The sequence below is a fragment of the Peromyscus maniculatus genome, chromosome 2 (genome assembly GCF_049852395.1).
Source record: "Peromyscus maniculatus bairdii isolate BWxNUB_F1_BW_parent chromosome 2, HU_Pman_BW_mat_3.1, whole genome shotgun sequence".
NCBI classification, from domain to species: domain Eukaryota; kingdom Metazoa; phylum Chordata; class Mammalia; order Rodentia; family Cricetidae; genus Peromyscus; species Peromyscus maniculatus.
Genome location: NC_134853.1, coordinates 74,022,821 through 74,037,357, shown reverse-complemented (window position 1 = coordinate 74,037,357; position 14,537 = coordinate 74,022,821). Strand labels below are relative to the sequence as shown.

The 14,537-nt window shown below is 40.2% G+C and overlaps 1 protein-coding gene across 1 annotated transcript in view; it reads left to right on the top strand.

The window, feature by feature from the left end:
• Grin3a (glutamate ionotropic receptor NMDA type subunit 3A) overlaps positions 1-14,537 on the top strand; it is a 188,851-nt gene that overhangs the window by 86,801 nt on the left and 87,513 nt on the right. Inside the window, exon 3 of the mRNA XM_042271173.2 lies at positions 1,540-2,587. Coding sequence (XP_042127107.1) covers positions 1,540-2,587 — 1,048 coding nt within the window. The remainder of the gene's footprint in view (positions 1-1,539; positions 2,588-14,537) is intronic.

Below are 14,537 nucleotides of genomic sequence, written 5' to 3'. Positions count from 1 at the left end.
GACCTGTGTCACTGGGCTCCTCAAAACACGTACTATGCTACACCCCATATTTCATTTTAATTCCTTTTCATTTTAAATATGCTGAAGTCACTGCTAAGGGTTTATGCTAAGGCAGTGGTTTGGTCTCCAGCTAATAACACAACATCTCTACATTGGAAGGTGTATTGTGTATTACATGCACTGTTTGAAAGCCTGGTAATGTAACAAAGATCAGTTTTCCCATTCTTTACTAAGGATTAAATTAAATCTCTGAGTCAAGTAACCTGCTCAGGGTCACTACTATTGGGAAACTGGGTGAAGATTCGAATACAGGTCCATCTGACACCAAAGCCTGAGCTTTTATTCTGAAACCAGGTCATCATTAAGTATATGTGTTAGCGCTGTTATCTCCTCTTCCTGTTTGAGAAAAGCAGATGCTGTGACCAAGCATTTTCCTGTCTAGTCAATGTCGAAATGCATAGGAAAAGTGCTCAAGTCCACAGGGCTAGAAATCATGTGGCATTTAGTCATTTTCCTTGCTTTGACTTCTAGCAGATTCTTTCTCTAGAATTAGGGCCAATTGTTTTCTTCTAATGATGAGGGAGGGTAGCCTGAGGCTGTCCTGGGAACAGCAAGTTTATTTATCATCCTTTTCTTTGTTCTGTGGGTAATATCCAGCATGCATCTCTGATTGGCCCCATGAGGAGAGATATGCTAATTTTCTACTCTACAAGGAAAAACATTGTACAAAAGATGGCTATTCCCTGATGTTATAAATGCAATTTTAAGCAATTATAAAAGAATATACATATTTATTAAAACTCATCTCTATACCAAAAATTTCATGGAACAGAAATTTCATCACAATCAAAAGTTATAAACAATAGAACTGAATGTTAAAGATATTCAGAACCTCCATAAGTTGGAGACCTGTGAAAAATATATAATAGCAATGAGTGCCACTTTTAGCAATCAATAAAAATATTTGGAGTAAAACCAATTGTTAAGCACCTTGCCAGAACTAGAACCTGAAGGTGAGATCTCATTAATTCAATGAAATAGAACATTTCCAGAAAGTCTATATTATTCTTGAAGAAAGTATAGATAGACAAAGCCTTTGTTTTTAAAAGTAGGACTCCCCAGGGAAGAGCATACCAATTGGTTTTCCAATAATAAATGGTGTTGTACTCATTTCTTGAAACCCCCAGAGACCACCAAGGAGCCGGCTTCTGATACAAGCACATAAGGGTCCTTTTATTGTCATGTTCAACCTGGGCCACTGTCAGGCAGATGGAAGGAAATGAAGTGGTGACCAGGGGCGCAGGGGTAGAGAATTTTTATAGGGAAAACCCGCAAGCTGGGAATTACGTGTTTTGGCATCTTGGGGTTGGGTAAAAGGGATATGGAGCAAGGTGATTTTTATATTACAATTTAAAAAATAAAAGAAGTGTTTTTAATAGGATTTCTTTTTATTAAGACAGAAAAGCAAGGATCAGCACTGGTTCTTGACTTTGGCATTGCCTCTTTTTCTTACTTTCTACCTTTGCTCCTCTTTCCCAGGTTTTTGGCCAACACCACTTTCAGAGGTCTCAGTGGCTCCATCAAAGTAAAAGGTTCTACCATCATCAGCTCAGAAAACAACTTTTTCATCTGGAACTTGCAGCATGACCCTGTGGGAAAGCCCATGTGGACTCGCCTGGGCAGCTGGCAAGGGGGACGAATTGTCATGGACTCTGGAATATGGCCAGAGCAGGCCCAGAGGCACAAAACCCACTACCAGCACCCAAATAAGTTACACTTGAGAGTGGTGACCTTGATTGAACACCCATTTGTTTTCACAAGAGAAGTAGACGATGAAGGCTTATGCCCTGCTGGACAACTCTGTCTAGACCCAATGACTAATGACTCTTCCATATTGGACAGCCTGTTTAACAGTCTCCATAGCAGTAATGATACAGTGCCAATCAAATTCAAGAAGTGCTGCTATGGGTATTGCATTGATCTGCTGGAACAGCTAGCAGAAGACATGAACTTTGACTTTGACCTCTACATTGTAGGGGATGGAAAGTATGGAGCTTGGAAAAATGGTCATTGGACTGGGCTGGTTGGTGATCTCTTGAGTGGAACTGCCAACATGGCAGTCACCTCCTTCAGCATCAATACTGCACGAAGCCAGGTGATAGATTTTACCAGCCCTTTTTTCTCAACCAGTTTGGGCATCTTAGTGAGGACTCGAGACACAGCAGCTCCAATTGGAGCCTTCATGTGGCCACTTCACTGGACCATGTGGCTGGGGATTTTTGTAGCTCTGCATATCACTGCCATCTTTCTCACTCTCTATGAATGGAAGAGCCCATTCGGTATGACTCCTAAGGGGCGGAATAGAAACAAAGTATTCTCCTTCTCTTCTGCCCTGAATGTCTGCTATGCCCTTCTGTTTGGCAGAACAGCAGCCATCAAACCCCCAAAATGCTGGACTGGAAGATTTCTGATGAATCTTTGGGCCATTTTCTGTATGTTTTGCCTTTCTACATACACAGCGAACTTGGCTGCTGTCATGGTAGGTGAGAAGATCTATGAAGAGCTTTCTGGGATTCATGACCCTAAGGTAATTGTTTGCTTTACTCCAGCTTTCCTTGGTTGCCATGATAATTCCATGTGTTTTGTCTACTTCTGTGGTATTTCTGTCTCCTTCATTTGATTCAAGAATATTCTCTAAGTTGGTTCAGTCAGTAAAGAAAGTGTAGCACAAGATGAGGACCTGCATCTTGTCCACAGAGCTCACATAAAAAGCTTGGGGGGGGGGTGGCATCTACATCCAATCCTAGTGCTGCAGAGGTGGAGACATGTGGATTGTTGGCCAGTGAGTTCAGTGAGCCAGGATAGTGAGATACCTGTATCTAAACACAAGATGGCTGACATCCTGAGCAGTAACCTTCAACATCAACTACTTACATCCACACGCACATACACATAGATGTACAGGCACACACAGAAATGCACCTACATACATGTATACACAGGAGCAGGCACACATTAATATTCTCTCTGCCAACTGCATAGACCGGGTAAAAAAGGGTTTACCTAGTTAAACTAAATGGATTATGACCATCATTGTTATCTGTTATTATTTTATTAAATGAAACAAAATGGGGAGTGTTATTAACATTTGTTTTAGAGACAATATTGCTTGTGCAAACATCTGTTAGTGTAGCTTTTCTTGGTTGTTAAGCCATCTAACAGAATGGCTGTTGGGGAGCAGTTTTGCAGCACAATAGTTAGTTTATAGCATTTTACCCACAGAAATCCTAACAAACTGATCGATTACTTTTGGGGGAAATTAATAGAAATAAATAAGAGAGACCATATTTTAAATAGAAAAAGCATTTGTTTTATTGTGAAAATACCCAAAGAAATGGAAAGAGCTGACATGTTATCATAAGCCCACTGGGGTCAGCTGTGAGGAACCTCACAAGAATTGGAAGAAGGAATTCTGAACTGAGCTGGCAAGATTAGCGAAGGGCAGGGTGTCCTTTTAAGAAAGCTGTATAGTCAGCCATTTTGGGTAAAGGAAGGGTCCCTACAGTGTCCTTAGAATGTCCACAGGCATTTGAAAATATTGTATCTGTCTTGGATGCCTCAGACGTCCAACTAGGCAAGTAGAAGAAAGTGGGGAGGGAAGACAGAAACAAATCAAGATGGAGTGATTATTTTAGCTTGACTGGACCTGGAATGACCTAGGGTGTGTGACTCCAGAGAGGTGTAACTGAGGAGGGAGTACCTACCCAGAATGTGGGAAGCACCATCCGGTGGTGTGCAGGCCAAAAATGAATGAAAATAAGAAAACAGAGGCCAGGTGAACATTAACATTCACATCTCCCTGCTTCCTGACTGCGGGCATATGACCCACTGTCTTACACTCATGGCATCATGGCTTCTTTGCAATTGTCTGTATAACCTCAACATAAAATTAAATAATCTCTTCTTGCATTAATTTATTTTTGTCAGATATTAGGCTCTAGCAGTAAGAAAAGCAATTAGTACACTAATACATGTGTAATACTCAGGCAAGGATAGCCATGTCAATGTTCTCTCTGGATTAAAATGGAATCCCTTTCAATGGGTGAGTAAATAGAGACTCCAGCCTAACTAATTCCAGGGAAGCCTTTGGAATCAGGCCCAAGGGTGTACTGAGGCACTGATGGAGATGCAGATCTAAGTAGGGGTGCACTCAAATGTACAGAAAACAGCTGGTAGAGATGGGAAACACTAAGAACACACCATGATCAAAGCAAGATGAATTAAGTCATCTTTCAAGTGGTGCAGCCATCATCATGCCTTTTTTGATGCCCCTCACCACTCACATTTCAAGGTATTGATCCATATGTCATATACCTCTTTTGAATAATTTTAATTCATTTCATAAGACATCAGAAAATTGGGAATTGCAGGCGGTTGTGGCTCACACCTTTAATTCCAGCACTCCGGAGGCAGAGACAGGTGGATCTCTGTAAGTTCAAGGCCAGCCTGGTTTACAGAGCAAGATCCAGGACAGTCACCAAAACTACACAAAGAAACCTTGTCTCAAAAAAAGGGGGGGGGACCTATCAACTGTTCTCAGTAGCCGATGGAGTAGCCCAGAGGACTGGTGACATCACCAGAGAATTTTCATAAGCAGTTGTGATGAAAATGTAAAGTCTCTGCCACGACCAAAAGAACATGAGGAATTTCACCTATATGCAACTACAAATATCCCAAAGTGTGAAATCAACCCACAAGAATGGATTGAGCTAAAATCGCTTCACTAACTAGGAAAGGAATTGTGTTGCTTCTTAATGAACAGTTGGGGTTTTATGTTATGAGCTGGAATCCAGCCAAATGCAAATAAGTTCTTTAGAATAAACAAATGCATCACCCCAAAGATAGACGTTGGTGATGCACCAGCATTCACACTCTACAGCAGTGTTAGCATCTGCCACTTATCATTTCCCACAGTAGTCCTGTAGATCTCTTGAAGATTCAGTCTTGATAGGCTTACTGTAGGCTTTGTGCAAGAATCTTAGCAATGTGACTTTGCAATTAAAAACTGGAAATGGGAACTATTCATCCCACTCTAGTACAAAAACAATCTAATCTATGCCTGTTGTGCAGATTCCAGATGACTACCCTATGTAAAAGGCTGAGCCAAAACTAACTAGAGTTTCATTCATCAGAAGTAGGTTGGCCAAAGCAAAGTCATGGGTGCCGTGTTTGAAAACCTGAAGCTGTAGCCAGTCAGAAGATTAAGAAGAAAATCAGACAGGTAAACCATACAGAGCAGAATAACTTCTAAGGAAAAAAATACTTAGGGAGCTGAGGAGATGTTCAGTAAGTAAAATGCTTGCTGTGCAAGCGTGAGGACCTGAGTTTGAATCCCCACTGCCCACTTTAAAAGCCAGGCGTGGCTGTCTTTTACCCAGAATTGGGAGATGGAGCCATGAGTGTCTGTAGGGCTTGCTTGCTAGCTAGTATAACTGAATAAGTGAGCTGTAGGTCCACTGAGAGACCCAGTCTCAAAAAATAAGATGGAGCTGGGCAGTGGCGGTGGCACACGCCTTTAATCCCAGCACTCAGCAGGCAGAGCCTGGCAGATCTCTGAGTTCAAGGCCAGCCTGGTCTACAGAGCGAGATTCAGGACAGGCACCAAAACTACACAGAGAAACCCTGTCTCAAAAAAACAAACAAGTAAATAAATAAGATGGAGAGTAACTGAGAAATAATCAATGCTGCCCTCTAGTCTCTACATGCAAATGAGCACATATGTGCACATATACACAACATGTACAAACATATTACACACACACACACACACACACACACACACACACACACACACACACAAAGTAGTCATTTAATCCCCAATACCACCAAAATAAAGTAAACTTTTTAGAAAACTAACCTAGTCCACAAGAAAAAAAGTCTCCTGCCAGGTGGTGGTGGCACATGCCTTTAATCCCAGAACTTTGGATTATGGTGAGTTCCAGAACAGCCAGAGCTGTTACACGGAGAAACCCTATGTTGAAAAAAAAAAAAAAAAAAAAAAAAAAAAAAAAAAAAAGAAAAAAAGTCTCCCAACTGTACTGAGTCAATCTTGTGTTACAGCAGTTCAGTTCTCAATAACACAGACAAACCTAATATAAACATGCTTGGTCTGAGACAATGGATGAATACCCAATCAAAGCTCATAAAACTTTGTATTTACTCATGCTGTTTCTATTTAAAAATACCTCATGGAGAGCTTTAGACAGGCAGACATTCAGATTGGTCAGGCCAAGTACTTGATATCCATACTTGGCACCTGGACTTTTGTATAATAATGTTGATTACAGAGTTTTTCAGATTTTATTCATACACATGGCATGATGTAAATTATGTAATTTATACACAGAGAGGTAAGGTGAGAATGGTTTTCAAACCCCTTGGTCACTCAGTGTTCATTCCTAAGCATAACATAGCTATATGAAAGCTCTAAGGGTGTATGAGATGCCCAAGGAAGAAGGTAGCAGGGAGAATACTGCTGTTTGAAGAAAATCACAAGTAACAAGAATTCTGGATGTGAAAGAGGATGAGATTTTTGGAGAGATAAGGTGGAAGGAAAAGGAAGAGGAGGTGCCCTGTGTCAAAGCTCACGGGACCCTGACTGCCTTTCTGTAGACTGATTTCAAAGTTTTAATGTTGATATTATCTATCTACAATGCTTAGCTTCTAAGTGGTTATTACAGAGGACAACAAAGCCAGAAGGACTAGGAAATGTGGTGTGTGTTTGTGTATGTGTGCGTGTGCATGTGCGTGTGCGCGTGCGTGCGTGCGTGCGTGCATGCGTGTCTGTCTGTCTGTCTGTCTGTCTGAATATGTCTTCATGTGTGTGTATTTCTGATCAAACTAAACCTTATAGGCCATAAGACAGCTTAGCATATAAAGCTGATGGCCTTAGCTCCAACTCTGCAACTCTCATATCCTGGTTTGCATTCTGGTGCTCCAATCGACATCACGACCAAAGGCTGCATGAAGAGGAAAGAGTTTATTTCATCTTCCTCTTCCAGGTCACAGTCCATCATAAAGGGAAGTCAGGGCAGGAATTCAAACCAGAGCAGTTTGGGACAGAGGAATAATCTTGCTTACTGGTTTTCTCTTTGGCTCTTGGCCGACTTTCTTATACAACATAGGCCCACGGTCCCAAGGGTACACTGCACACAGTGGGCTGGACCCTCCCCTATCAATCAACAATCCAGAAAATGTGCATCAGGCATGTCCACAGGCCAGTCTGATTGAGGCAATCCTCTAGTTGAGATGCCTTCAGTTGGGCCTCTATAAAGGTGGCAGCTAATGCTCCCTAGAAGACTATATAAAGGTTAGAGAGCAGAATCCACAGGCTGCACATCTCACATGTCATGCATAGCCACACACTAATAGTAAGTAAATTTTTAAAAAGAAACTAAGTTTATGATGTAATTTTTCCCTATGTTTTTAAATTCCATTTTCTTTGTTTTAAGTTATTTTTAGTTGAGAATTTTGTAAAGTTTATTTTGATCCCATTCACCTTCCCTCTCCCAATTCTTCCCAGATTCATTCCTTCCTCTATTCCCACCCAACTTTCTGTTGTTTTTCTCCCATCAAAACCAATTTGTGTTGCCCAAGACCCTTCCCCATGTGAGGTTTGGTCTGACTTGGGCTTTAGTACAGGCCTTGGGCATGCGGTTACAATCGATGTGAGTTCATATGTTCAGCTGCCCTGCTGTGTCCAGAAGACATTGTTTCCTCTGCCTCTGACACTTACACTTTTACTGTCCCCACTTCTGCAATGATCCCTGGGCCATCGGAGGAGTTGTTGCAGCAGATATATTCCACTTTGGGCTGGACATCCTGTAGTCCCTTATTCTCTGCAGTTTAGTAATTGATAGATCTCTGTGTTGATCTCACCTACTGCAAACAGAAGCTTCTTTGATGAGGGCTGATAAGTGCTTTAATCTATGGGGTATAATGATTGGTCATTAGGAGAATTATAGTAGTAGGTTCTCTTCCAGGGTCTAGGATCTGTGTAGTCAGGTGGTACTAGGTACTGGTTTCATCTTATGGAGCAAGATTTCCAGCCAATCAGAAAGTGATTGGTTACACTCCCACAATAGTTGTCCCACTATTGCACAAGTAGAAATGTCTTGCCAAGTCAGTTGCTTTTATAGCTTGTAGGGACCACATCTGAATAAGAGTGATGATTACTTTTCTCCTCCAGTAGTGTTCATAATACTTACAGGACTATACAAGCTAGCCTATAAAGATTAAGTTTACAGGTCAGTACCAGCTTAATTTCTCCATGTTCTGTGACTCAAGTATGTGGTATTTTCAGCAATAGGTATCTTACTATCAAGTTATGGAAGGTAATGAAGAGCATTGTCAGTAGTTTGAAATGTTTGGGGATTCTTCGGGGCCCCACTGCCCAACAGCTGTAAAAGAAGTAACCCATTTATGTCACTGAACATTTTATTTGTGAGCCTCTGGTGTCTAGTATAGGCATTTTTGTCCCATTGTACAACTACTTTTCAACTCTTTTTACATGGATAGGTAGATAGATAGATAGATAGATAGATAGATAGATAGATAGATACATACATACATACATACATACATACATACATACATACAAACATACATACATACAGATAGATAGATTTTAAAAAGTTTCTATAGTAGTAGGTCTCCATATGACTTTTTGAAAAGTATTTAGTGCTATTTGTCCCTCCCAGTTTCCTTCTTTCACCCTACTTGCTCCTTCTCTACCCCAGTGTCTCCTTCGTGTTCCATAATTCCATTTTAATAGTTTATACTAACTCCTTTCCCTTAAAAGTCCCTTCCCAATGAGCCTTTAGAAATTTCCTGACCTCCATGGATATTTCAAATTAAAAACACATACCTGAAGATTCAAAGCTAACATCCAAAAATGAGAGAAGAAAACATGTGACATTTGTCTTTCTGGGCCTGGAGTGCCTCACTCAGGGTGATTGTTCTAGCTCTATCCATTTACCTGTGATTTTCATTTCATTTTTTTCTCAATAGCTGAGTCGTATTCCACCTTTTAAAAAAACTACCCCACATTTTAATTATCCATTCACATGTAGATGGACATCTACACATTATAGAATGGGGAGGGAAATGACCAGCTATATATCAGACAGAGGGTTAGTATCTATAACTTATAAAGAGGTTAAAAAAATGCATCAAAAAAACAAACAAGGGAATATTAAAAGGTGGCATTGAACTAAACAGAGTTCTCAAAAGATGAAATACAAATGGCTGAAAAACATCGTTTAGATGTTCAGTACCCTAGACCTTCAGGGAAATACAGATTAAAATAATTAAGATTTCATCTTACCCCAGTGAGAATGGCTAAATTTAAAAAAGAAAGAAAGAAAAGATAGCAAATGCTGGCCTGGTGTGGAGGAAGCAGAACACTTACCAGTGCTGATATAAGTGCGAACTGGCACAGCCACTGTAGAAGTCAGCGTGGAGATGTCTCACAGTAGATCTCCCACATTATACTACTCTTAGGAATATACCTAAAGGGCTCTATATCCTACTACAGAGATACCTGCCCATCCTTGTTCATTGCTGCTGTGTTCACAGTAGCCAGGAAGTGGAAACAACATAGATTCCCATCCAGTCTTATTCTTAAATTCACTTTGTAACACTTCAGTTCTGATACAGGAGAACTTGCTCTTCTGTTTACACAGAAACATAGATTTCTTAAAGTTTGACATTTGTTTTTTCTGCTATAAGCTGAGAATCCCCCAAATCTGAATTAGAGGTGATACGTTATGTGGAGCATCCATCACACCCTGAGAACTTCCCCTCTGATTCACTGTCTGTCTCCTTTCACTATATATCCCTTGATCCACAGTTAAGAAAATGAGTGTATTAGCCACCTAAGCATACTAAAGCTGATAAAAAGCATACAAGAGCTCCACACCTTGTTTCCTAAAACTGCTTTTCTATTTTATATAATACTTTAAAGCATAATAATGGCATTTTCTTAATTTGTATAGTTTATATTTCTAGCCCAAATTTTTTGTCTATAGTCTCTCTCTTCTCTCTCCCTCTCTCTCTCTCTCTCTCTCTCTTTCTCTCTCTCTCTCTCTCTCTCTCTCTCTCTCTCTCTCTCTCTCTCTCTCTCTGTGTGTGTGTGTGTGTGTGTGTATGTGTGTGTGTGTGTGTGTGTGTGTGTGTGTGTGTGTGTGTGTGTGATGCATGTAAACATGAGAGTGAGTTCACCCTACTTGCACGTTTGGAGACAGAGGTTCAGGTGCCCTCCTCTGTTGCTCTCTATCTTATTATTTGAAATATGGAATATGATCTCTGGCTGATCTTGGATCTTACCAATTGGTAGCCCTCCTAGCCACAAGACCCCAGGATCTGCATTTCTCTACCACTCCCACCAGTCACAATGTCATAGACATGTGCCTCTTTTCCTAAGTTTTATGTGTTAGAGATTCAAACTCAAGTCTTCATGCTTATGCATCAAGTGCTTTACTCACTCATTTCCCCAGCACCTGGGATATATTTTATATAATCTCTCTTGCTTTCATTAAATATAAGTCTTAGAAATATAAAGTATCTCTTGGAGATAATATACTTGAACAATAAAAAAATTTTAAAAGCCTATTGACTTAAAAAATAAGATTTATGGTAACCTGTATTTATACAGGGTCTGCCTAGAAATTGAGGCTTAGTAGCAAAAGCATCCATAAAGCTGATGATAGACAACTTACAGTAAATGAAACACCTTCATTTTTTCTTTAATATAATTGTTTAGCATGCAAGATGTTCATTCACACAATTAATAAAACTGTTAAGAATTAAGAGGGTGAATACTTAATCACCATTTCAGTGTTAAGTTTCATTGGCTTCAACCAACCATGTGAATCAGAAATAAAATTAAAAGACCATGTGAGACAGACCAATTTATAATTGGTTGACTGTTGCAGCAGGTAATGGATGCTGGAAATCACCTGAACTCCCAAGAAGTGGTGGTCCTTACCTTACCTACATATAGGTAACCCCAAGAGAGAGGGGCTGTCCTGCTGTGCAAAGAAAGTCAAGAGAGTGATTTGATCCTTAAAGTTTTTTCAATAGTAATTTATGTTGCACTTATGAAAGTGATAGATGTGCTTCACACAGATTCTTAACACCCTTCCTGGAAGCACGTTCTGTGCTTCACAGTAGGTGTGCTCCTGAAACATGAGGCCATGGAAGCAGGGTTTATGAGTGATATACTTCATAGAATAGATGTGGATATTCTCCCAACACTAAATTGGCACTATAGGTCATGCAGAAAATGTAACAGATAAAACCAAGTACCTGAAGTCCCTTCTCTGTAGCATTGACAACTGGATAACTTCATTTCTAACTATCAGTGTCTTGAATTTTAGCAAAAGATGTGGGTATGGACCTTCTTAGAAAATTCTATCACTGGCGTCTGTCTCTATACTAGGATATATGACAGGATGAGAAAATTACTTCACAAAAACTGAAGTACAACAATAAAATAAAGCTCCCCTCCCCTGCCATAGAGCTGAACAAGCCCTGGTAAAGCACACGGGAGGACTCAAAATGAGCTATTTGCTGATTTTAACACTTTCTAGTATTTTTCTCTCAGCTTCTCACATAAAATGCTGCCATTAGCCTAAGTCTCTAACAAGAAAGAAAAAGGCAGCTCTGTAGAGCAGACAGGAGGCTAGTGTCACTGTTCAGGCATGATAGTTCTGCTTTAGAAAAATCCCAGTGAACAGCCAGGCAAATTTTTATGAATTAGACCTTCTGTGGGAGCAAGAGAAAATTTAACCAGAAATGCTGTTGTGAAGGATACTGGTCCAGCCCAATAGAAAATGAGCAACACTTCCCAAAATGATAAAACAATACCTTCCTGGTTTATCTTCGTATAATACCGAACTGCTGCCCATTAAAACATATGAATTCATGTCATAAATGCTAGCCACAAAGAAGGAAGGATCACCGTAACTCCAATACAAAGAAGACACTGTAAAGGGAGCTTGATGGAGGGATCAAAGAAAACCACACCACCATTTCTTCATTCTTTAATTTATCCCAAGTCTCAACTTCTATTTCAGGCACCTCGCTGTGTGGCTGGCAATTTAGTAATAAGCAGAATAGACACTGCCCTTGCAAATTAGATTTATTGGAAAAGAAAAACATTTGTCAAAGGAGCCTGTGAATCATCGAACGGTTTAAACTGAATTAAATTGCTATGTAGGAAAATACAACATGGCCAGTGCCTTGTAGGATAGAGTCTGAGGCGACTGCAAGAGGTCAAACAGCTACAGAGCAGCAGCTGAGTGGGCATGTTAGAAAAGAGCACTTTAGGGTGATCAGGCAGAACATGTAGAAATAACACTATATTGAAGCTTGTGGATCTCATAGGAAGTGGGGTTTGTAGAAGCAATCTATTAAGCATGAACCTTTGCATGTCATCCCATCTCTAGCTCCTGCCAGCACTCTTTGCCTCCTCTTCCTCTGTGGTGGTATTGTGTTCCCCCAATGTATTGTGCACCCTAATAAACTTATCTGGGGTCAGAGAACAGAACAGTCTCTAGATAGACATAGAGGCCAGAAAATGGTGGCACACACACCTTTAATCCTAGCATTCTGGAGGCAGAGATCCATCTGATCTCTGTGAGTTCAAAGCCACACTGAAAACAGCCAGGCATGGTGACATACGCCTTTAATCCCAGGAAGTGATGGCAGGAAGCAGAAAGGTATATAAGACGTGAGAACCAGGAACTACAGTCGGTTAAGCTGTTAGGCTTTTGAGCAGCAGTTCAGCTGAGATCCATTCGAATGAGGACACAGAAGCTTCCAGTTTGAGGAAATGAGATAAGCTGAGGAACTGGTGAAGTGAGGTTAACTGTGGCTGGTTCTGTTTCTCTGATCTTTCAGCGTTCACCCCAATACCTGGCTCTGGGTTTGTTTTTATTAACAAGATCTTTTAAGATTCATCTATATTCCTCCATGATGTGAATAGCATCACCTCATCTTCCTGCCACCACAGATTGAACCTCTGCCATAGACTCCAGTGCCATGATTTCCCTGCCACAAAGGACTGAAATCTGTCTGAAACCCTGAGCCAAAATAAATCTCTTCCCACATGCTGTTTCTTCCAAGTATTTTGTCACAATAATACAAAAGTAATTAATACAGTAATCACCTATTAAATTATCATAATTTAACATTGGCTAGTATGCTATATAATTATAGTTTTAACGCTTGGCTCAGCCTGGGAGGAGGGGACTGAACCTGCCTGGACTGAATCTACCAAGTTGAACTCAATCCTCAGGGGAGTCTTTGCCATGGAGGAGATGGGACTGGAGGGTGGGCTGGGGGGGGAAGGGGGAGGAAGGGGGGAGAACAAGGGAATGCGTGGCTGATATGTAAAATTAAATTAAATTATAAAATAAAATTTTAAGAAAAGAATTTAACATATATCTTAATCTTTAAAGGTGATTCCTGAACTTGATCTTCTACATGTTGAAATCTCTAATAGTTTTAATAATAATGATATTAAATGTAATAGAAATAACAGGAATAGTGATAATAATAGTAATAAGGAAAGAAAAGCTAATGCTCATTGACTACTCCTCATATGTCAGGTACTGGGGGGTCTAGACCTTCGGGGAGGGACCTCATGAATGAGTACCAAAAGTTTCCTAAGCTTCCTGAGTCCGATGAGGCCCTCTCCTTCCCTCAGGAGGAAACATTTCAATCCAGGCATAATAGCTACAAAACATCTTGTAGCATTTGTCTTAACATACTGTCTTAGTATTGTTCTATTGCTGTGAACAGACACCCTGACCAAGGCAACTCTTATGAAAGAAAGCATTTAATTGAGGGCTTCCTTACAGTTTCATAGGCTTAGTCCATTATCATCATGGCAAGGAGCAAGGTAGCACCAAGCAGGCACTGGAGCAATAGCTGTAAGCTACATCCTGATCCACAGGCAGAGAAAGAAAGGTTTGGCCTGGCATGGGCTTTTGAACCCTCAAAACCTAACCCCAGTGATACACTTCCTCCAACAAGGACACAACTCTCAATTCTTTTTTTGTTTGTTTGTTTGAAAAAATAACTAAATGCCACTTTTATTCAAGTCAGCTAGTTAAATCATGACATTTTGAATGTGATAATTATTATTTTAATATAATATAGCTAGTATATAGTTTTCTTCCATATATTTGCATGTGTATATACACACATCTGGACTAGCCATCAGGTATTTCTAATCAGGGTTTAAAATGCTTTAATTGTTCATTTGTTTTCCTTAAGGATCATGGGATAGGAACACCCATTGTGGGATTCAGGGAGCCTGGAAACGCAGGAAATATCAGCTCAGTTTCTTTAGGTTCTTTCCATTTATTCAATTATCTCTGAGAAATTCAGCAATTTGAAGTAGGGGTCTCTCTATCACTGACATAAGTTAGAAAGGTGTGGCTGTAATAATTTCCCATTAGAACCCGCAA